General features: G+C 30.0%; 1 protein-coding gene across 7 annotated transcripts; it reads left to right on the plus strand.

The window, feature by feature from the left end:
• Positions 1–654: 654 nt before the first annotated feature.
• On the plus strand, positions 655–22,184 carry LOC105209154 (protein phosphatase PP2A 55 kDa regulatory subunit). 7 transcript variants are annotated; one of them, XM_054225379.1, is made up of 6 exons: positions 655–1,031; positions 2,124–2,579; positions 11,683–11,887; positions 16,826–16,977; positions 17,076–17,879; positions 17,998–22,184. In XM_054225379.1, exons 3-6 carry the CDS (start codon positions 11,698–11,700, stop codon positions 18,364–18,366), a joined length of 1,515 nt encoding a protein of 504 aa, XP_054081354.1. In that variant the 5' UTR covers positions 655–1,031; positions 2,124–2,579; positions 11,683–11,697; the 3' UTR covers positions 18,367–22,184. The 7 variants fall into 7 exon arrangements, with proteins under 7 accessions (XP_054081354.1, XP_054081353.1, XP_011177709.1 ...); XM_054225378.1 differs by lacking the exon at positions 655–1,031 and adding an exon at positions 1,183–1,397; XM_011179407.3 differs by lacking the exons at positions 655–1,031; positions 2,124–2,579; positions 11,683–11,887 and adding exons at positions 12,699–12,843; positions 14,214–14,552.
• The last annotated feature ends 1,097 nt before the right edge of the window (positions 22,185–23,281 follow it).

Consider the following 23,281-nt stretch of genomic DNA (forward strand, 5'->3'; position numbering starts at 1 on the left):
TTTATGCAAATGAGCTTCAACTTTATATTCTCCACAAAGATTAGCCTTTCATAATGATTACGAATTTTAAACGTAAACGTAATTATTGAAATATTTAAAAAAAAAGTAATATTTGCTTGTGGAAAATTTCTTAATTTAGAATTATATATGTCTACAGTTTAACTCGATTTACAATAATCCACACAAAAACTTCGGGTTAGAGAGACCTATGACTGAGACGAGTTATGGAAAATAATTTGTATGAAATTTGACTTCTATTGCCAATTCAAGAGTTTGAGTTATGGAAGTTCAACTATGTGCTAGCTGATTAATTGATATTCAAAATTATTATTAAATTTTATTTTTTTATTCGTTTCCTTTTTGCAAAAACTAATGCAACATAGTGTAGTATGAGTATTACTACTACACGTATGTGATATACTCGTACATATGTACATATGAGTATATGTATGATGTGAGTAACGGGCAGTGACAGGCTGAACTGAAACGCTCACCATGCATACCGTACAAATGCGCTAAAGAGCATCGTCGAATACAAACTGTTAAAATAAAATATGTTTTTTATTTTTATTGTTGTTGCAGTATTGGTATTGGTATTGGTATTAAAGCACATTCGGACGTTTTGTGTATTTTTACAATTTCAAAAAAATCAGTTTCGTTGGCAATGCGACTCGCGAAACAACAAAACCGCAAAACGTTTTGAAGCAATCAGGCAAGCAAAGGAAGTATGCACATACATATGTACATACATACAACAAAAGTGCGTATGAGTAAAGGAAGGAAGAAATTTGAAAGCATAGACAAATGTACTTGTGTATATGTATGGAGCAACGCAAAATAACTTGGAGGCCGAAAATGATTTCACAGACAAAGTAAACTCGCGAGGCAGCGATATGTTAGAGGCCGAAAAAAGTGCATAGTGAAAAGAAATAGCGCCGACATGACGGCAGCAACAGGCGGAAAGGAAGTGAATCGACGGTGTGCATTATAGTGCAGTGACAATAGTGTTTTTGAACGAACCAGAAAACAATGTAAAAATTATGCAAATTAAAAAGTGGTTAATATATATATTTTTAATATTATTGCAATGAAGGACTATTGGAATTAAAAAAAAAACAAAAACAATAAAATAATACAAATGCATCAAACTATATATACACAACTATAATTAAATAAAAAAATGTTGAACTTATGAATGTCATGAGCAAATATATTTCCGTTATAAAGATGTGAAGAAAAAGTTTTGAAAAATAATAAAACAATATTTTTGTGTGACAATTAGCGCAAAAAAATCGTTTTTGAGCTTCATAGAATATTTGAGGTTAAAAAGTCTCACTAATTAGTGTAAAACTAACACTACTGATTTTAATGATTTTGTGCTGATGATGAATGATTCGGTTGGTAGCCATTAAATTAGAAACAATAAATAAGATTTTGACGTTTTTGAATATTGGCAAATAGTTTACAGTGATTTAAAAAAATTATGTTACCTTAAAACAATTAATTAAATAATTTTAAAAATTATCTAACCATTGTTAAATTTTAGTACAAGTAGATAGTTTTACTGATAAGGTGGCCATTGGTCAACAAAAACTTAATTTGTACACCGCTAAATTTGTAAAATTCAAACAGAAACAGATTTAAAAAACAAAGAATATTCGAATATTATTTTAAAATAAATAAAATTATTGGATTATATTTAAATTAATTTATTGCTTTCTAACGTGAAGAATTTTATAACAAATTATTTTCTAACAATTTAAATAAAACGAGCTTAAATTCTGTATCCGAATAATTTTAATAACATTAAATAAATACCACAAATAATATATTAACAGAAATTATATATTTTTAAGTGTATTTTTAAAAAATGAGTTGAGCTTGAAAAAAAAATTTGCTGAGTTTCGTTTAGACTTGAAATCAAAAATATCACAACGAAGCCATTCAACTTCAGAAATTAAAAAAAAAAAACAAAAATAATAACAAAAAGCAACGAAAACGAAGAAAAAACTAAGAGTGTTTCAAATTAATATCCAATTTATATAATATATAAACAAAAAGATTTAAAAATATGAAAAAAATATTTTAATAAAGTAAACTAAATAAAAAAATGTCTTCATTAGCAAATAAACACAGTTAGTGTGGAACTTAAACGCAGAAAGAGTGTAATAAAAGCGTGAAACCGATATAAATACGCACGAAAGGAAGAAGCCGAGACCGAGAACAAAAAAAAAACGAAAAACCAGTAACACAAGAACTAACATTAAACTTAAAATTACACACAAATATATTTATATGCTGTAAATTTCGTATATGCACGACTCCACGTGCTGTGTGTGTTTTTTCAATTGTCGAATTGTGTGTTAATTTGCAAATCGCTTAAAACTAAATGAAATTAAGTGTGACCGCAAATCACAGAATTTGAATGCCAGCTCTAATACACTGAGACATTACTTGGTAAAAAGCGTCAAAAAATTGAAATAAAATTGTTATTCAGCAGGCATAGCAGCGCTTTTGCCGCAAGGCTTTGCTTCTCACAACTCCAATCAGGCAGCTGCTGCAAGGGATAATTAGCGTCGGTAAGTTAAAAATACTTTGTACGGATATATTACGTTATTTTATGTGTATTTATATTTGGTGCCATCACAATTAATTGGTTAAATGAAGAAAAGAAGAAAAGAAAAAACAGAAACAAAGTGATCATTAAACAATATAAAGTGACTCAGGCTGGAAACCTGGAAGTGACTCTCTGGTTAGCGTTAGAGCGGTCTACAAACTTGAGGGACATATTTGGATGATATTTTTTTTTTGGGGAAAGTGGGCGTGGTCCTGCTTACTATTAAGGTTTCTGTATAACTTTATATATAAAATTCTTTTATCATATGCATGTCACTGAACTACTCCTAAACGGCTGGACCGATTTGAATGAAATTTCTTGTGTGTATTCAGTTGGATTCGAGAATGATCCAATTTAAATAGTGAAATTAATTAATTTTAAAATTTTGAATGTTGTACATTGGTCAAAAATAACTGGCGCCATTGTTATTGTAGAGAAACCGCCTAAAGGCATATAAAATTGGTTTTTATTGGAAAATGTTTTCTAATTGGATGTCGCTACTATTAGGTCTACAACTTTGCTTCCGCCGTTTTCCACTAAATGTCTCTAGGATCAAGCACTGATCGATTAAATCGATTAAATCGTTTTATATCGATCTTGGACATTTGCGTCAACATTAACCCAACAAAATATTTGTAGAGATCTGTTTGCATCCCAAACTTATTCTCAACTGAAAATGTCACTTTTTGAACCGAATTCTCGACATTTGCGAGAAATTTAGCTTTTCTTTTTTAATTCCAAGACAAGTGCGGCTGAGGCTCACCGACATTTGTAACCGTTTTTATACAAAAAAAAAACTTAAATTTACACAAAAACGGCGAAAGCAAAGTAGTAGACCAATATATCAAACTTTATAGAGTGTTTTTCCTTTAAACACCAGAATGCACCATGATGGACCCACTTATTGTTGTAAAACCATATCTCGGGAATTATTTGAGCATTTCAACGAAATTAGGTACGTAACAGTTTTTTGGCATCCAATTGGTATAGTTGAAGAATTGGTGGAATCGGTTCACAAACACGCCTGCTTTCCTTATGTCACAATTTTGAAGTCCATCTGATGCGTTCACTTTACAAAATTTAAATTAAGCACCAGTGAAGATATCGGAACAAAACTTTGGCTAAATTGGACTTCAACTTTTCAAGTACCCAAATGGCGAACGTGCGGACCTCAGTGCTTGTGACCTATTTTTTACCGAAAATATTGCCAAAAATATGCAAAATCAGATTAATATTTCTTCAAGACCCCATATACCTCATATGATATTTTCAAACTTCGTGAGTTATCTTAGCAAAACTAAGCATATAAGCAAAACCATATACCATATATATTATTTTAGGGGACTTTATGCCGAATATACGGGACGAAATGTTTGTTATCTTAGTAATATTAAAAAATAAATAAATTGCGAGAGTTTATGCACAATTCAACGCGTAATCAATCCAAAACCACAAATATATGTACTCGTAAAAGTGATCTCAATATATCAAATTCTCAGGTGAGAGAGTACTAAGAGAGTGCAATACAATACCAATTTTTTCCAATAATGTCTAGTGTGCCAGCGCTTTTGAACAACCCTTGTAAATGTTCTCTGAGTTTTACTACAACCCTTCTTTTAATCAGCTGATCGTTTTTGGGTTTTGAACAGCTGATCAGATAAGCTACTAATATTGAAGAATAACCGAGAGAAATGGAAGCTACATACAGTTGAACTCGAACTTCCCGAAGTTGTTTTGAGGATTATGGGGATTCGAGTTAGGGAAGTTCAACTGTATATGTATTAAAGCATTTTAGCGAGTTCTAACTGTATTTTATTATAAAACCACGATAGCAACAATAAAATTTCGTTCCTAAAAAATAAAAAAGGTTAAAGCAAAGTCGAAATCTAAAGACAACTGTGTTTACATGGAATTTTCTAAACGTAGAAAGAAGAAAAAAATAATAATAAATCAAACAAATAAAATTAATTTTATAGCATTAATGTGGCGAAAGCACCAACCCCCACCAGCAATATCAGCAGTTCACCAAATCGAATTCAATAGACGCGTAGCGTTGATCATGTGCAATTTGAGGTTAACAGCTTTGCGTGGCATTGCTGTGCATGTTGTTGTTGCTAATTTTATTGTAGCTGAAGTTGTTGTTAAAATTGTTTGCCTGTCAGCTTGTTAGCTGATTTTGTATGCAAACATTAACCGATATAGTAAACAAAAACAAATAGAGGTGTGTGTGTGTGTGTGTATATATGTTAATATGTAAATATTAAGCTTAACTTATATTGCATACAAATCGATTGTGATTTAATAAACACTTACTCGTACTTAGTGCGACAAAATGTCGAATTTTTTAAGCTCAGTTTAACTGCTTATATACCAACACATATGTAAATATACTAACACACATAAATCACCGATTATTTTGTTCACCTTTTTGGAGGTTAGAATTAATCCATATATAATATTTAAGAAAAATAAATCGGCTAGTTTAAATAATTGTAGTCCTAAGGCAATGATTTCGTTTAACAATTCGTTGAGGAGCTAATTGATTTGTGTAACCATTATTTAGCTGTTGTTTGTTGGTATAAGCTTTAGGTGTTGCTACAACCCTGCTTGATCTTATGAGGTTTAAGGGGTTACATAGATTTCGTCGGTTTAAAAAATCCTAAATAATAATATTATCCCGAATAATAATTTAATAATAATTAACTTTAAACGCGTTTTTCTCGGAACCGTGTTGTCAAAGTCGGTTGTCAAATTTTCTCGAAAACTACTCAACCGATCTTAATGAAATTTTGCACAGGTGTTCGAGATACAATTTAGTCGTGCTTGGGCGAAGAATTTTATTTATTTTTTCAATTACAACTATTTAAAAAAAAAAAACAAAATGTCAAGCAAATTTGACCGAAATTCTCATTTTTTTTTTGGAAAAATGTCTGCCAAAATTCCAAATAATATTTTTTTTTGTTTCCTTTTTTTTAATTTTTTTTTTATTTCAGAAATTATTCTTTAAATATGTATAAGACAGAAAAAAGTTTGAATTAATTAAATAAATTTTTAATAGAAGAAAATATTGAAAATAAGCCATTTTTACGCGTCGAAACCCCTTAAGCACGTATATAGATTTCGCAGTGGAGAGAATTCTTAAAAAAAATGCTTTATGAACCTTAAAGTGTTGAAAAAACTGTTTCAAGTCAAGTTCAAATAACTGAGTGATTAACACTGACTTTTGATTACTTTGATAAAAATAATAATAATTTCACTCAAAATACTTGACAATAAAAGCTAATAATAGTTCACAATTATACAAGCATTGTCAAGAAAAGCCAAAAATTGCATAATATTATCTAAATTTCCATCAACAATAAGTGCCAAATTTGATGCCGTTGGCCCATTAAACCATTTTATCACCGAAATTGCTATAATATAAAAGCTGATAAGCGTTTGGCATAGTAGACAAATTGGAGAGTATTTGTCAATTAGTGTTATCAAACTTATCCTTAGCAATAATGTATCAGATGTTGAGTGAGGTATATAGATATAAAAAAGTGATTGGCAGAAAGTGTCAAACACCTAACTGATCAGCAGAAAGGGAAATGATTTATAAAGAGTGACTTAGTTGACAGTTTTACCAACAGATTTGTTAGCCGGTTGCATGTTTTTTTACTGCTACAATCACTGAAGTAATTAATAATAAATAATCTGTTGCCTACATTTCGGCGCAAAGTTAAATAACAATATATAACACATATTCTGCCGAAGACACAATCCATTAACGTTCAAAATCAAATTTAGAAACTTTCCGATAGATACTTGTATATACATTTATTTTATTAAGAAATTTTATTTATTAAAAGCACATGCACATTAGCAATATGAAATGATATATTGTCACCAACAACTACTCAAAACTTTTTTGCCATAAATTTGTGTATACGAACTCTAGCACAATAGCTGTCAAAAATTTGGCTCGAACTCTTCATAATTGGCGTGTCGCAAATTATGATGGACAGGAGTAAAGCTCTTTAGGCAAAGCGTAAAGCGAAAAATAGTTTTTTATTTGTATTTAGCAATAAATTTATCGATACACTAATGCTTTATATGTAATACACCTATATACAAACATACGAACAGCTCTCAAGGTGTTCTTAAAAAAAATAAATAAATAAAACCGCAAGAATAATAATTTAGTGAATTGATTAAGAAAAATGCTCAAAATGACAAAAAGTGATGTCAACCAAATATTTAATATGCACACAGTATTTTTTGCCAATTCTCAATATGCACTGCTTCTTTGTTTACCAGCTGTCTTATTAGACAGCAATATATATCTACATATACACATATCAATTGTGTGTGGGTTTGCCATTGCAGAGTTGAGGTCAGTGTGTGTTTGAGGCGCAGGTCTCAGCAATATTTTTATTTTATTTTGTTTTACTTTATTTTATTTTATTTTATTTTATTTTATTTTATTTTATTTTATTTTATTTTATTTTATTTTATTTTATTTTATTTTATTTTATTTTACTTTATTTTATTTTATTTTATTTTATTTTATTTTATTTTATTTTATTTTATTTTATTTTATTTTATTTTATTTTATTTTACTTTATTTTATTTTTATTTTATTTTTTATTTTATTTTATTTTATTTTATTTTATTTTATTTTATTTTATTTTATTTTATTTTATTTTATTTTATTTTATTTTATTTTATTTTATTTTATTTTATTTTATTTTACTTTATTTTATTTTATTTTATTTTATTTTATTTTATTTTACTTTATTTTATTTTATTTTATTTTATTTTATTTTATTTTATTTTATTTTATTTTATTTTATTTTATTTTATTTTATTTTATTTTATTTTATTTTATTTTATTTCATTTCATTTCATTTCATTTTATTGTATTTATCTTATTTTATTTTTTATGTTATTTTATTTTATTTTATTTTATTTTACTTTATTTTATTTTTATTTTATTTTTTATTTTATTTTATTTATCTTATTTTATTTAATTTTATTTTTTATTTTATTTTACTTTATTTTTTATTTTATTTTATTTCATTTTTTTATTTTATTTTACTTTATTTTATTTTTTATTTTATTTTATTTTACTTTACTTTATTTTATTTTATTTTATTTTGGTTTATTTTATTTTATTTTGTTTTATTTTCTATTTCTTTTATTGTTGTTTGTCATTTGTTTATTTATTTCCTCAGCTCTCTTTGCTCTTTGCAAATATGTATTTCTTGTTTTAATTTTGCTTTTTGCCCAATTAGATGTATTTCTATGGTTTCGAACATAATTTCTCAGTTTTCGTTGCTTTTCTTGTCCATTTACTTGTATGTATGTATTTATTGGTGTATGTGTGTGTGTGTGTATCGTTATGATGACTATTGTTATTTGTTTTGCTTTGCAAATTTAGAGGCCACAATCGCACCAGCGAGCCAAGTTCTGGTTCACAGTGTCAACGTCCCTTGGTCGCAGTTTTCTATGAGCAAATATTTCGTCAAATATTATTATGGTATTGCGATTGCTGTTGTTGTTTGATAATATCCGATTAATTGATTAAGCATTCAACTGTCGTAGTTCATGCAGCTCAACACTGGTTTCGTCTAGGGGTTAATAAGCAAATTGTGAAGGTTTTAATGAGATGAGTACCGTTACTATTTAAAGTCCGCTCGTAGCACTCTCCGAAGCTGGATAAATTGCTGGATAATAATTGTAAGCACACCAGTTGGCTCATTTCTCTGCTAGGTCATCGGCTAGTCAGCCGTCTGCTTTCGCCCACACATCCGCTCCAGCAAGTATTTACGTGCTTAAGCGCACTCAAAGTGGCTGCTTCATGCGATCCATTATTGGCGACCATCTTCTACGCACGACTGCACGACGAATTGGTCGTCGTTAGACGGGTGCGGCAAAAAAATACGTCAGACGCTGTCAGTTACCAACTGACCGACTGCGAAGCCTTACTTGGCTTGCACTTGATATTATTTTGTTGTGTGTTTTTGCGTCTTTACGGTCATTAGCGCCACGTTGGGCACAGCATTCACAAGTGTGGCTATGCAAATACTTAGATATATACATATATATATATACATATATATATATACATATATATATATAATATACATATATGTACATGTGTGTGTGTGTGTCTACACATTTGTAAACATTGCACCAGAATAGGGCGCAAAAAACGAAAACAAAAACAAATGTGCAAACAATTGTTCAAATAACAACAACAACAAACTGTTATATATATTTATATGTATGTATATATCTCCCTCGCCCCGTAGTAAGTCTTTACGTATTAATATCCAAAGACATTGTAAATCATAAATGTCTAACTCGTTGGTTGCACGTACACAGCGAATTCGTTATTAACTGCTATGCTGACGTCACTGTAGCGACTATTTGACATTTGATATGACAATCGTATGTCAGTTGAGATCGTTTGACAATCATTATTGGTTGGTTAATATGGCAATTTGTCAAACATACTGACAGCACTGAAAAAGAATGCTCGACAATCACATATATTTGGTGGCACCGAATGGTTTTTTAGAGAGAAAATTCAAGTATTTTTTTATACTCTCGCAAAAAAGTTGCTAAGAGAGTATAATAGAGTCAATATAGGGTTATATATTGTATACCAAAGTGATCAGGGTGACGAGTAGAGTTGAATTCTGAATGTCTGAGATATCTTGATGACCTGGTACACGTATTTATTGGCACCAAAAGAAGGATAAGTTCGTAGATGGTCGAAATCGCACCACTGCCACGCCCACAAAACTACTAAAGCTATATCAAGGAAACTTTCTAGAGTCGTTTCTTTTAGGTACTACCTTATACAGACCAAAAATGGAGGAAATCGGATTATAACCACGCCCACCTCCCACACAAAGGTTATGTTGAAAACTACTAAAAATTCTTTAATTCAGTAAGGAAAACTACCTGAAGCCTTAAATTTCCTTATAACGATGGTACAGAAAAGCTGCACTCAAATTGGTAGAGAAAATTTAAAATTGTCGTGGCTCCGCTCACTTATGGGTCAATGACCATATTTCCGAAACTAATCGACCAATTTCAATGAAATTCGGTTCATAATATCTATCAATGATATGTTAGGTCAAATCGGTTCACAACCACGCCTACTTCCCATATACCAGCACATTGAAGTCGATCTGAATCGTTTACTTAACACTAGTATATAAAGTAAGCACTAGTGAAGATATCGCCCTTCTAAAAAACGCCGAAATCGGATCATAAGTATTCAAGGCCCCGTATGCCTCAGAGCTACGAATAATTTTTTTACCGACAATATTGGTAAGGAGGGAATTTTTTTCTTCTAATAATATAACTCCCTCCATACGGAAGACAGCGAAATGGCATATAGGGAATATGAAAATGAAAATACTGGCAAGCTAAAATCGGAAAGAGAGAGAGAGATAGTTCCTCTTAACTAATATTAAAGAAACAATTCGATAATTGATATTTCGTTTACTTCGCACTCTGTATCTACGAGTATGTACATATATATATGTATGTATATAAATTTATATGCAACTAACCAGCTGACTGACAGACAGTTCAGCTAAGCCAGTAAACATTTGTATGTATCTATTGCATTATTGCTAAGCAAATAATTTGCTTAATTTTTTCTATAAACAAAATAAAATAATCTGGCTCAATTTATTTTATGTTTTTTGTTGTTGTTGTTTTTTTTTTTTTTGCTTGAATTTCTCATTTGTTATTGACACAACGTGATAATATATTTACGAAAATGCAAATTGTTATAAACAACATCAAATTCCAGCAAATGAAGCGTGCTAAAAGATGAAATCTTCAAAATGTCGAAATGGCCAGCGCAAATATTACTTGTTTAAACAATTGTGGCAGATTGGGATTATGTAATTTATTTTTTTTTTTATTTAAATATTTTATTGCCTTTATGCAAAAAGTTAGTCTCTAGATGATTAAAACTGAATTTTCTCAATTTAGGTAAGTAAAATTTTGAGCAGATTTTTTTTTCATACAAAATTTTTTAGTTTCAACACAAACAGCTTCTTGCTACTGATTATATATGCATATATGTAGATATGTATGTATTTATGTATGTAATTTATCTACAGCAGCATTACAATGAAAATGTGCTAATTACTGGACAAATCGAGTGACAATTCAGTCGCTTGTATGATCTGTTAATTCTACAACAACTACATATACACAACAGTACTCTTAATAAACATACCTATATGCGTAGGAATATGCAGTTATACAACTACAAAACACCAAAAACAACCGCATGCATACATATCTACAAGACTATTGTTGTTTTATTGCTTGAGAAGAGTGTGGCTACACTCACATATAGCAAGGTGGTATAAACAGCTTGACGAAGCGGAGTAATGAAAAGTTAATATGTGACAAATATTGCAAATACTCTGAATACTCTGATCTTTACCAACACAAATTGGGATATGCATATTCAAACTATGTCTGTATGTAAGTAGGAATAGTTGTACATCGCGTATGCGCGACATTTATCACTTGTCAACTAATGAAAATCACGCATACGCCGTGTGTGCCAAGCAAATATTTGCATGCCGTACACAAATTATTAAATGAAAAAAAATAAAATTGAAACGCCTTGTACAGCAGACAACCAGAGGCATAGTAGTATGTGTAATAGTATATTGGAATATTGATATTTGAGATGAAAAATTACCAGCGAAATCGTACAGAAAATCTCTATATTATATATAGACAGCAACGTATAAAATATATATTTACAATAAAACAGACACATAAAAGCAAAAGTTGTATGTTTTAAGTATTATTATACTAATTAACTTAATATCTTTATATACAGATAATTTCGATTATGGTTCTCTAATTTATGTATATTTTAAAATTTTTAAGCAATTTCATATAAAAAGCATATTTAGTATAAAAATTAATAATTATTACTAATCAATTGAAGTAACAAAATACTCTGAATTAAATTTATATGTGATTTGAATTAAGATTTCAGATTAATTTCAATTATCTTAATAATTTTTCAGTGAAGTTGCATTCAAATGGATTGGAAAACTTTATCAAGCAGTGAGAAGAGCCCGAAAATGGAGCGTTGGAAACCAAATCCGATATTGGAACCAGAACCACCACCACCCATACCGCCACGCACCTTTATGCGCCAATCGAGTTTCACCAAAATTGGAAATATGCTCAATACGGCCATAAATATTAATGGCACTAAAAAAGTACAGAGTAAGTTTACTGAAAATACAGTAGAACTTCTATAACTCGAACGTCTATAACACGAACTTCTCCATAACTCGCTCGAGCTCTTGAATTGGCATAGAAATCAAATTTCATATAAATTACCGGAAGTCTCTCTAACTCGCAAGTTTTTTTGTGAATAAGTTCGTGTTAGGGAAGTTCAACTGTATATGCATGCGTAAGAAAATAGAAATAAAATGCGTTAGCGCATTATTTAGAATTTACTTTTTGTTAACAACCGTTAATAAAACAAAATTTCTCAAAAAATTGCATGTAAATGCGAAGGTACCCAAATTAAAAGAAAAAATATATATGAAGCACCCTGTTGTACACAGTTTAAGATACCATAAATACATCAATCAAGCTGCTCTTAATTATTCAGATATTTCCCTAATAAAATAAAATAGCTGCTCACAATGAAGGCATTAATTTTTATGAATATCTAGTACAATAACTATAATTAACGCAATGTATTAATTTCATTAAACTTCACGCCACGACTGTTGTTTGCGCTCATTATCGATTACGCTCAAAACATTAACTGGCAAAGCCATTCAGCATTTGAATTAATATCGTAAAACAAACTAAACATAGCCCGCAACAGTGTTGCAAACGCACACATTTATTTCGCCTTAGTTATTTGTATATACATACGAATACCGGTATTTCTTTAAATATTCATATATTTAGTACGTATATTCATAAATAGACTTAATTAATACAAATATGTAGATTTCTGATTTTATTCGAAGATATTTTTTCTTAATTTATTAATATGCGTAAAAATGGGAAAACATTTAACAATATAGTACTAAAAAACACTTGGCAACACTGAATTGTTGCCATTCTAAATTCGTAATTTGTTTTAAGCAGTCGCGAAGTTATTTGCGGTGTTTCTCCTCAAATTTTTCGGCGTTTCATTGCCAATTTAAAGTGTTTAAAAGGTGTGCACGTTTAGCAAAAATGCCATAAGTTAGGATTTGTTGAAATTCAACGATATTGTGACGAACTTATTGGGAAAAAGTGGTATGAAAAACTAGGTAAATTTGCAAGTCGCCATGAAGGTACGACAAATGCAACAACAGCAATTGTGATTTTGTGCGAACTTCGTCGGCATTGTTTCGCGGCAGCAGCAGCAGCAGCTGCCGTCGCCGCAAATTGCGAAGCAACGAGCATACTTTTGACTAGCAAACGACATGCAAACTCGTAAACGAATAAAGCGCATAAAAAATAAATGAATAAAAATCGTCATAAAAGCAATTGAGTAAAATGTTAAAAAGAATTTAGAAGAGAAACGAACAAGAGCAAAATCTACGCGAAATAAAACCGAGTTGGTGGAATTTCAGTTGTGTTAACTTATTTATTCCAAATTTGTCATATGAATGCGAAACGTTATACATGTGAAGTGCAATTTTTATTTACACTCATATTAGCATTATTAAAATATGATTGCTTATTAAACAGTTCAATGCAAATATAAGTTTCTACCGTAAAGTAATCCACCGACACGAAAGTGTGTAGATATTGATGTTACATGTTAAATAAACATCGATTGTTGATTGTCGTAGTTTGTAGAAATTTTAATTCCTAGCACATAAGTTAGTTAGTTAATACGTCACATTCGAAAACATAAAATAAGAAAAACTAGTCACGCGGTGTGTATAAAATAAAAAAAAAACTGCCAAGGATGAATGCGAATTTTTTTATAGTAATATGTGCAATTAACAGCCGGTATAAATATAATCATACGAGCGCTATTTGCAATAAAACTATTAAAGGTTATGCGTTGCATTTAATAAATCCAGATAGACGACTTAAAAATTTAAGTACATTTTCAGTAAAGCGTCGGTAATGGAAAATAATTACTAAAAATATAAGAAATATGCTTTAAAGAAGGGGAGGGGGAAAAGCAATGAAGCTAACATAATCAACATTGTATAAAAGAAAAACAAACAGAATAAAACGAAAATTGCACTTTCTACTGTCATTCGGTATGTGTTTGGGAATTTCCGCCCGCTATTGCACGTTTTCGTGAGCATAAAGCAAAGCAGACACCGTATAGTAATATGGCGCGTTACACTTCTTTTGTGCTTTTGCACAATATGTATTTTTGACGTTTTTGTATGTTTTTTTTTAGCACCGCAACCACCGGTCGCTGTAGTTTTCGACAACGCCATAGCCTGCATTTTTTTTCTTCACAAACAACAAATACCATACAAAGTGAACGAACGAGTGTAAAGAAAAATTGTGCAAATTCGTTATTCGTCGGCTAATTTTTTTTTTATTGTTTTCTTTGTTTTTTTTTCTACTATAGTGTGCGAATTGAATATGCGTAAAGAGAATATATGATAGAATACGTGAAAAATCAAGTCAAAGCACTTTTTTCTTGAAACCACAAAATAAAAATAAATTTAATGTAGAGGCAAGTACAAAAAAAAAGACATAAGTTTAAAATATAAAAGAGAAGACAAAAGTGCTATAATAATAATAAGTGAAATTGTGCAAAGTTATTGTTGTTTTCAATATTTTTATTGAACACTTTGGCACCAAGTCGTCCTAATATATTCGAGAACTATAACACAAAGATAAAATTGTCATCACTGTCGCCATAAGTAGCTGCTGCATCCAGCACATTGCTAAGTTGTCATGGCCGGTAAGTTCCCCCTTTAGTATACATACTGGTATGTGTGCATGTATGGATGCATATTTTTTTTACTGCCTTCGACATGTATTTTGTATGTTTTACACGATCTTATTTATTCTAATATTATTCAATACAACACTTTTGTAAATTTGGAATAACACTTTATAAGTAGAGGTTTAACAATTTGTTGTCAAACCTAACTTAACAGCCGTGACAAATGGTCTTTTGGAGTATATTTCTTTAAAAATACTGGCCGGTTCCAAATTCAAATTTTTTTTAGAAATGTATTTAAAGTTTAATTATTTACTATATAAAAAACTATACACGTTGAGGTTTTTACAGAAAAAAGCAGTTTGAAAAAAGGGGTCTTTTGGACTTACATATCTGTTTAAGAAATGCAGGTTATAAAAAATATTGTTGCTATGCCTGCCAGAAGCAGCGCAAATAACAAAAAAAAGTGTTTGTTTGACATCCACTTACATGTGTAATTCCTTGACCTGGAAAGTCCTCGTAAATGCTTATATGCTCAACTCATTGTATCCGTTAAAGCTGTAAGAAAACAAATTGATTTTGATGTATTAATGCATTTTTACATTACTGATGTCGTCAGCTATTTAGTAAATACAAATAAGTATACAATAAAATATATGTATATATTTGTGTGGCACAAACATTTGGACACAAATAAATGTGGCAGCCTATAAAAATTCAGTAAAAAATACCACCACAGTCAATTCACTAGAAACATCAAACTTGCTACGTTCATGCCCACTTGTTATCCCTCAATATTCATTAGTTCAGTTATACACGACCTTGCCACAAATCAAACCCTAAAACTAAAAATAGAAATTTATTTATTATCTATCGTGCGTACGCCTTTGATGAGCCCATTATGAAAACATGCCACAAGCGAGCAACAATTCTCTAAGTCGATGCAAATATTTATTGTAGTTTGTCATTGTAGTTTTTCGCATGCTACATCCTATTTATACAAAAGTATATGCTAAATTTTCAAATGTTTTCCATTTCTGCTCTCATTTATGACGTAATTATTGCACATATTCAAATCAATAAGAATTTAAACCATGACGTCGACTCGCGAACATTTTTTTTTTCACTTCTGTTGCCGGCACATGCTATCATACACACACGGGTTATTGGAAGTCACACACTCATGCACCTACATATGTCTTTTGTTTGTATGCAAACACTTGCACATGTTTGGATACAGTTGGATGTTTGAATGAGGTCAGGAAGTGTTTAGTTAGTAACAAAAGTAATCAGAGACCAGTAAAACAACATAGAAAGCATAGATGTACATATATAGATATAGTAGTTGTGTGTGAATGAAATCAAATTTAAGTTAAAAATGAAAGAAAACATAAAGTTCACTATTATTTTTATAAATGTTATATATTATTTATACACTTAAAAATCAATTAAAATCTCAATGTGGATAAGTTAGTTCACGTAAAGTGTTTGATGACGCAATTAAGGCCTTAGGCAACCAGCGATAATGGAATCAATTTGTTATTAGTATGTACATAAATATGTACACACACGTATTTACTTTTATAATTTCATAAAGCAATCATTTATTGCTTTAAAGGGTGTTTTATATATTAATGCCATTTTTTTTATTATTTATTTTATTCAGAATTTAGTGACCGCGTTTTAAAATTTTAATATCTAAATTAAAATGTGTTAAGTTGAGACATATAAATATATATTGAAAAGTCCGAAGCAACAGGTTTTTGAATTTCAAAATTTTCTTATAAGTTCAAAAAATGTCATTACAATATAACCCCTAAATAAAGTATTTTGTTGCAATGCAGAGGTGCTTTGTTCAAAATCAAATTAATTTGTATAATTTTCTATTCGTCGCTTTAGTTTTTACCAGTAGTATTCGTATTAGTTGATGTGTATGTATGTAGCAAATATTTTTGGGTAAACAACGATAAGTTAAATATTAATCGTTATTCTTCCGTTGGCGAGTTGAGTCTGCAACTGCTATTTCATTAAGCGTAAATTAAGTATTTTGTCAGTTCAAAAAAAAAAAAAGAAAAAAAAAATAAAAATAAATTGTTCAAGCAGGTAATATGTAATCTCATAATAAAATATGTTATAAACATACATTTGCATAATACTAGATCTTCACGAATTGAATCGAAAATGTCTGTCAAATACATACATACATTTCCAGAATTGTATTTTCTTAATTGTTTAAATAATTTAGTTTTTTTAACTAATTTAATTTATTTATTTTTTATTTTTGCTTTCAGGTAATGGAGAAGCTTCGTGGTGCTTCTCACAGATAAAAGGCGCCTTAGACGATGACGTCACCGATGCTGATATTATATCCTGTGTGGAATTCAATCATGATGGTGAATTGCTGGCAACAGGTGATAAAGGCGGACGTGTTGTCATCTTTCAGGTATGAGAAATATTTTCCAAAATATAAACAAATTAATATTTTAAAATTACAAAAATTTTACAAAGCAATTTTCACTAAACGATTTTATGTTTTTACAGCGCGATCCAATGTCGAAAACGGCAATACCTCGTCGGGGTGAATATAATGTTTACTCAACCTTTCAATCGCATGAACCCGAGTTCGATTACCTAAAGTCATTGGAAATTGAGGAGAAAATCAATAAGATACGATGGCTGCGACGAAAGAATCCTGCGCACTTTTTACTGTCAACCAACGATAAGACAGTTAAATTATGGAAGGTCAGTGAACGTGATAAATCGTTTGAGGGCTATAATACAAAGGAGGAGAGCGGTCTGGCGAAGGATCCGCAAAATATAACTGGCTTAAAAGTTCCTTCAGTTAAGCAAATTCCCCTTATGGTGGAAGCGTCACCACGTCGCAACTACGCCAATGCACACACCTATCACATCAATTCAATTAGCGTTAATTCTGACCAAGAGACCTATCTGTCCGCCGATGATTTACGAATCAATCTGTGGCATCTTGAGGTGACCGATCAAAGTTTCAATATCGTCGATATTAAGCCAGCTAATATGGAAGAGTTAACGGAGGTCATAACCGCTGCCGAATTCCATCCAACCGAGTGCAATGTGTTCGTGTACTCGAGTTCGAAGGGCACAATACGTCTATGTGATATGCGTTCGGCTGCGCTGTGCGATCGACATAGCAAACAGTTCGAGGAGCCGGAAAATCCAACGAATCGCAGCTTCTTCAGTGAAATTATAAGCTCGATAAGCGATGTAAAGCTCAGCAATTCGGGTCGTTATATGATCTCTAGGGACTATTTAAGTATTAAAGTGTGGGATTTACACATGGAAACGAAACCCATTGAAACCTATCCGGTTAGTTGATGAAAAACACATTTTGTTTTTTCTATTTTCAAACAAATGAGTGCAACTAAACAGTTAACGGAATCTATTTAAAATGCTGAATATAATTTGGTTTTTCTTTTTAATTCAGGTTCACGAATACTTACGCATTAAACTCTGTTCACTGTATGAGAATGACTGTATTTTCGACAAATTCGAATGTTGTTGGAATGGCAAGGACAGTTCCATAATGACGGGCAGCTATAATAATTTCTTTAGAGTGTTTGATCGCAATTCGAAAAAGGATGTCACATTGGAGGCGTCGCGCGACATTATCAAACCAAAAACGGTGCTTAAACCACGTAAAGTTTGCACCGGTGGCAAACGAAAAAAAGACGAGATTAGTGTCGATTGTCTCGACTTCAATAAGAAGATACTGCACACCGCTTGGCATCCGCAAGAGAATATAATCGCTGTGGCGGCAACAAATAATCTGTTTATATTTCAGGATAAGTTTTAGCTAAAACTCCCACATCTACTTCAGTTCTACATCATCACCACCATTATGGCGTCGTTAAGGATAATTATTATGCTTAATTCTAAATTTTATACTTATCGCTGCTGCAAATGCTATCACTCACTACTTGCTATCACTACTGTGTAATCAGGGCAAACAAAAACAAACAAATTATACGATCAAGTTTTGACCGTAATATTAAGCGAAATACAAGGACGTACGTATGACATGGAGACGAATGCGTAGGCGTAGGCGATGTTACAACTCATAGCATCATACATACATATTATATACACATATAGTTAGATATAACTCACGATTAGTGCTAATAATTAACAAAACCAAACCTCGATTGGCAGTTGATTATAGAAACAGCAATAAAACACGTTGTTGTGTGTAAGTCTTTAGTCAAAACAACAAAAAACTTAATGTTTTTAGTTTTAAATTTGGCCTCAAGGCATACATGCTCACGACATTCTTGTAACGTTCATAGCATAAGCAAAGTGGAGAGAAAAAAGTGTGTGAGAAGTAGAGTGAAAGCGCGGAAAAGGAAGAGTACAGCTGGCTGCGCCAGTATAACCAAACAAACTAAATCGTCTACTATATTGCGCACAAAGAAATAAAAACAAAAAATAAATAAAATAAAATTGAAAACAATAAACGCCTTAAACCAAAACTTTGTACAGTACTCTGATTACGATTCTGTTAAATTCCTTAAAACATTGTTGCCTCGGCTATATACTTTCAGCTACTTTTAGAGGGGAGTGTGTTTTTTTTATACAATATTTATGCGAAATCAGTAAGAATAACAACTATTTATGCAGTAATATGTTTGCTTAATTTGTAATAAAACCAAAATTGTTATTAATAATAACTGATTTTTTTTCTTTTTGTTCATACGAACTTTGATATGAAATAAGTTGGAAATTCACAGTAGAAAGAGAAACATAACAAAAATATGAAAACTTCAATAATTTTACTTTCCACGTAGGAAACTATAATTTTTAAGTGAGAAAGAGAGGGCGGCAAAGTTAATAAAACATTATTACAACATTACCATGTTTCAAAAAGCAAAAAACTAAAATTACATATTTAAGAAATAAAAAAGACAAACATCGCGCTATAAATGTCCAACTACAATGCGTAGCAGAGGTTGTTCTTGAAAGAATAGTATATACTACTAAAAACGACGCAACATTTGCGTGTTAAGTGAAAAACATGCTATTGGTTAAATAAAAAAAAAAAAATTACAACAAACACACACAAAATTGTGTAAATTTATTATTTTTCTTTAAGTATTCTTTTTGCACTCTACGTATTATTTCATTTTGATAAATGGTTCAATTTAAGACTCAATAACCTAAAAATTTTTGGATACAATAAATTAAATATTCCGAAATTATATACAAGAATTGTACGGTAGTGCGACCAATACTGCGGGCGTAATCATAGGCTTCGATTGGTTATAAATTTACGTGTGATTGCATAACTTTCATTTTTTTTTTTGCGTTATCTGGTAGTAAAAGCCATGGAACTTGACGAATAAAATCTTGTTTGTAATAAATGAAGAAAGATGATGTTATTTGAATAAAGTAGTCATATTAATAAGGGCAGGCGTACGTACGTATATTATAAGCAGCATTAAAAACAATCTTACAGCAAACCAATTAAACTAAACATTCAATGACGCATTCATTTCGTACTTATTACAATTAAATAATTATTTTCGCTTATATAAAATAAATGCAATCGGTTTCAATATCTAGCTTCGTAAAAAGATTTGTAAAGTTCTAATAATTTTTAATTGGCAAGATTTTCTTCTGTCGATTAATATACTTTTTTACAGCGGAATGCAAATATATATTTTGTGCTAAATGTGTATTTGTTCATAAAATAACATTGAGATGTTTGTAATATAGACCCTCTTACTAGTTTGCTATATTGAAATATGTGTTGTTACGCCTAGTTTAATATTTTAGTTATTCTGCTGCCATTTTGTATTTCATTCCACACAAATCTGCCAAAGCAATGCAAAACATAAAGAAATAGTTAAACTATTTTTCTTTGACATAATATGGAAATTATTTCCACAGCAGAAGAAGAGAAAAGGCAAGAGATAGAAATAATTGGTTACTCGTATTTTTATTCAATAACGGTGCAGAGGAGCGAGTTAATTAAAACAGTCTACATAAAAGAAAAACGAAGGGAAAGTACATACATTTTTTTTTCATTATTTCATTAAATTCATACTTTTTTCTTTTTCAACGTCGAGTGTGCTCACGCAATTAACTAGAACAGCAACTTTTTTAAATAATAAATAATGATCATTATGTCGAGACGCTTAAATAATCAAATACTTATTGAAACAAAAGAAACTAAATTTAAAATAAACGAAAATAAGCATATTAAAAAAAAAATAACACGAACAAAAAATAAAACATTTTTGATTTAAATCAAAAGCTAAATTTAATATATAAAAAATATATGCAAAAACAAGTTGCAATTGTCACAATAAGCTAAAAAAAAAATATTAAAAACTTGTGAAAAAAAAAATTATAGAAGTAAACGAAATGGCATTATATGTCATTAATAGTAACTTAAGTTGTATGAAAGTGAATGGTTAACATTATATTTGAAACATTTAAGTTAAATATTTGTTTATAATAGTAACTTACATACTTTATTAAGTATATATGTACATGCATATTTAATTAATGTTGGCGAGCTGTTTGTATTTGTTTTCCACAAAATCACTAAACTATAAATGAAATATTATAACACAAGTACATACATATAGAATGTCCGCAAACATGAATTACTAACGGAAGCCACTGGAGTGAGCAATAGAAATTATTTGCAAGCCAAATGAAGAGATTTATTTTCTAAATGTTGAAAACAGAACTTCAGACATTTATCTTATTTATGGAATTTGAACAGTTGTTGTGTGCTTAATGTGAAAGCAATAAGCACCGCTAACTACTATGGTAGCATGTTATAAAAAAAACTGGTATTTACATGCAGTCAAATATTAATTTCAGCAGTAAGTTAGCTATGGACATTTTATGTTTTTTAAGCACCACAACAACATTTTTGTACATGAATTTCAGTCACTAGAGGTTTTCAGAATTTCTAAGGAGTATAGGCAATGAATCTATTACTAAACTCTGGCCTTAAGTAAAGGAACAACACTTCTAAATTATTACAAACATTAATGTTTAAAAATATATGTATTTCAATTGTATATAAAAATATACTTAATTGATTTGTTTATATTTTACATTTTTTTTCACTTTGTGCCGAAATGTTATGCCACAAACAATAAAATGGAAGTAGCGAAAATTATAAGGTTATAAGTTGGCAAATGTGTAAAGTGTTTAGAAATATAGTTTATCAATATTTCTTATATTATTTAAGATGTGTTTTCTTATTGTTAATCAGTTTCGCTAGCTACACATTGTTGAGAAATGTAATTTCGGTTTTTTTAAGTACTCTGCAACAGCATTTAATATTGTGCACCTTTGTCCCTCAAAATTGTGAGCGTTTTTTTTTTTTGTAAACAAGCAACTTTATGAAATCTTTTAAATCTTATGTTTTACTTATTAAAATAGCAGCAGCAATGCTAATTATGCATGTACATCCATAAACCATAATATACAAAATATTTAGCTATAGTATGTATATGTATTATTCTAAATATTAAATTATCATGTTATATACATACACATGTATGTATAGGTGTATACATTATTGTATGTATAAACGAAAAAAAGCAAATATATGGTATAATTAGACACATATACATTATATAATTTACTCAAAAACGCAGTGCTTCTCAATTTATAAGGTATGTGTATGTATGTATGTAAGTATAACATTAATGAAAGAATGCAGTAAAGTTATCAGTTTATACAAAATGAAAATATTAAAAAAAAACTATAATAGAATAATTAATTGACAACTATTGCATCTGCACACAACAACAAGCATAATAATATTAAACAAGACTTGTTAGATAAGTCATAAGGCCATGAACAAGAAACATTGAAGATATTTTTGCAGCACCAAAACATTTAAACGCGCTAAAAAACAGAGCCAGCATTATTATAATTAAGTATTTAGAAAACAAGAAATAAAAATAATTGCAAATAAAATTTATATTATAATTCATAAAATGTTATGATGCTGAAAATCACAATAAAGTGCGAATGTTATTAACATTAATATTATTGCCATTTTAAATTATACAATGGGGATATTTGGATAAGACAGTCAAGCATGCAATATTAATATCTGGATAATTATGCAAATATATAATTTTAATTTTTACAACATCTTCGTCTAGGAGAATCACTTTTTCAATTTAAATAATAAGTTGAATAGCAATTATACACTGAGTGAGTTTAAAAAATCTATTTAAAAATAATCATTTTTAGTTAATCAATAGTCGACAGTTCTTGGCCGGATAAAATTCCATGTCCGTTCCGTATACGTAGACCCGACTAACGAGGGAACGGTCACATAAATTTGCAGATGTTAAATAAACATCAGCGGTCACGTTTTTAATTTAAAATTTAGTAAAAATGTACCCAGTCGTAAAATAACTTTGGAATCTTGGCGTGTTGTATGCACACACATCAGCTTTAAGGTAGGTTAGGTTATAGGTTTACAATGTTTTGTGTTCAATTTTAACTCTTTTAAATAGTAAATGGGATTTTTAACTCTATTCAATAGTTTATGGGTTTTTACCAAATTACAAATTTGGATAGGGATTAAATTTTGGTAAAGCTTTATGTTGCTTTTGAATTATTATAATTTTATAAATAAGTGAAAATGTCATCATAAAGTTCAGATATTTCTTAATATTCTCATATTAATGTACTTACATGTGCCCTCTCACAATATCGGAAATCTGTTCACT

The sequence above is a fragment of the Zeugodacus cucurbitae genome, chromosome 2 (genome assembly GCF_028554725.1).
Source record: "Zeugodacus cucurbitae isolate PBARC_wt_2022May chromosome 2, idZeuCucr1.2, whole genome shotgun sequence".
Classification (NCBI taxonomy): Eukaryota; Metazoa; Arthropoda; class Insecta; order Diptera; family Tephritidae; genus Zeugodacus; species Zeugodacus cucurbitae.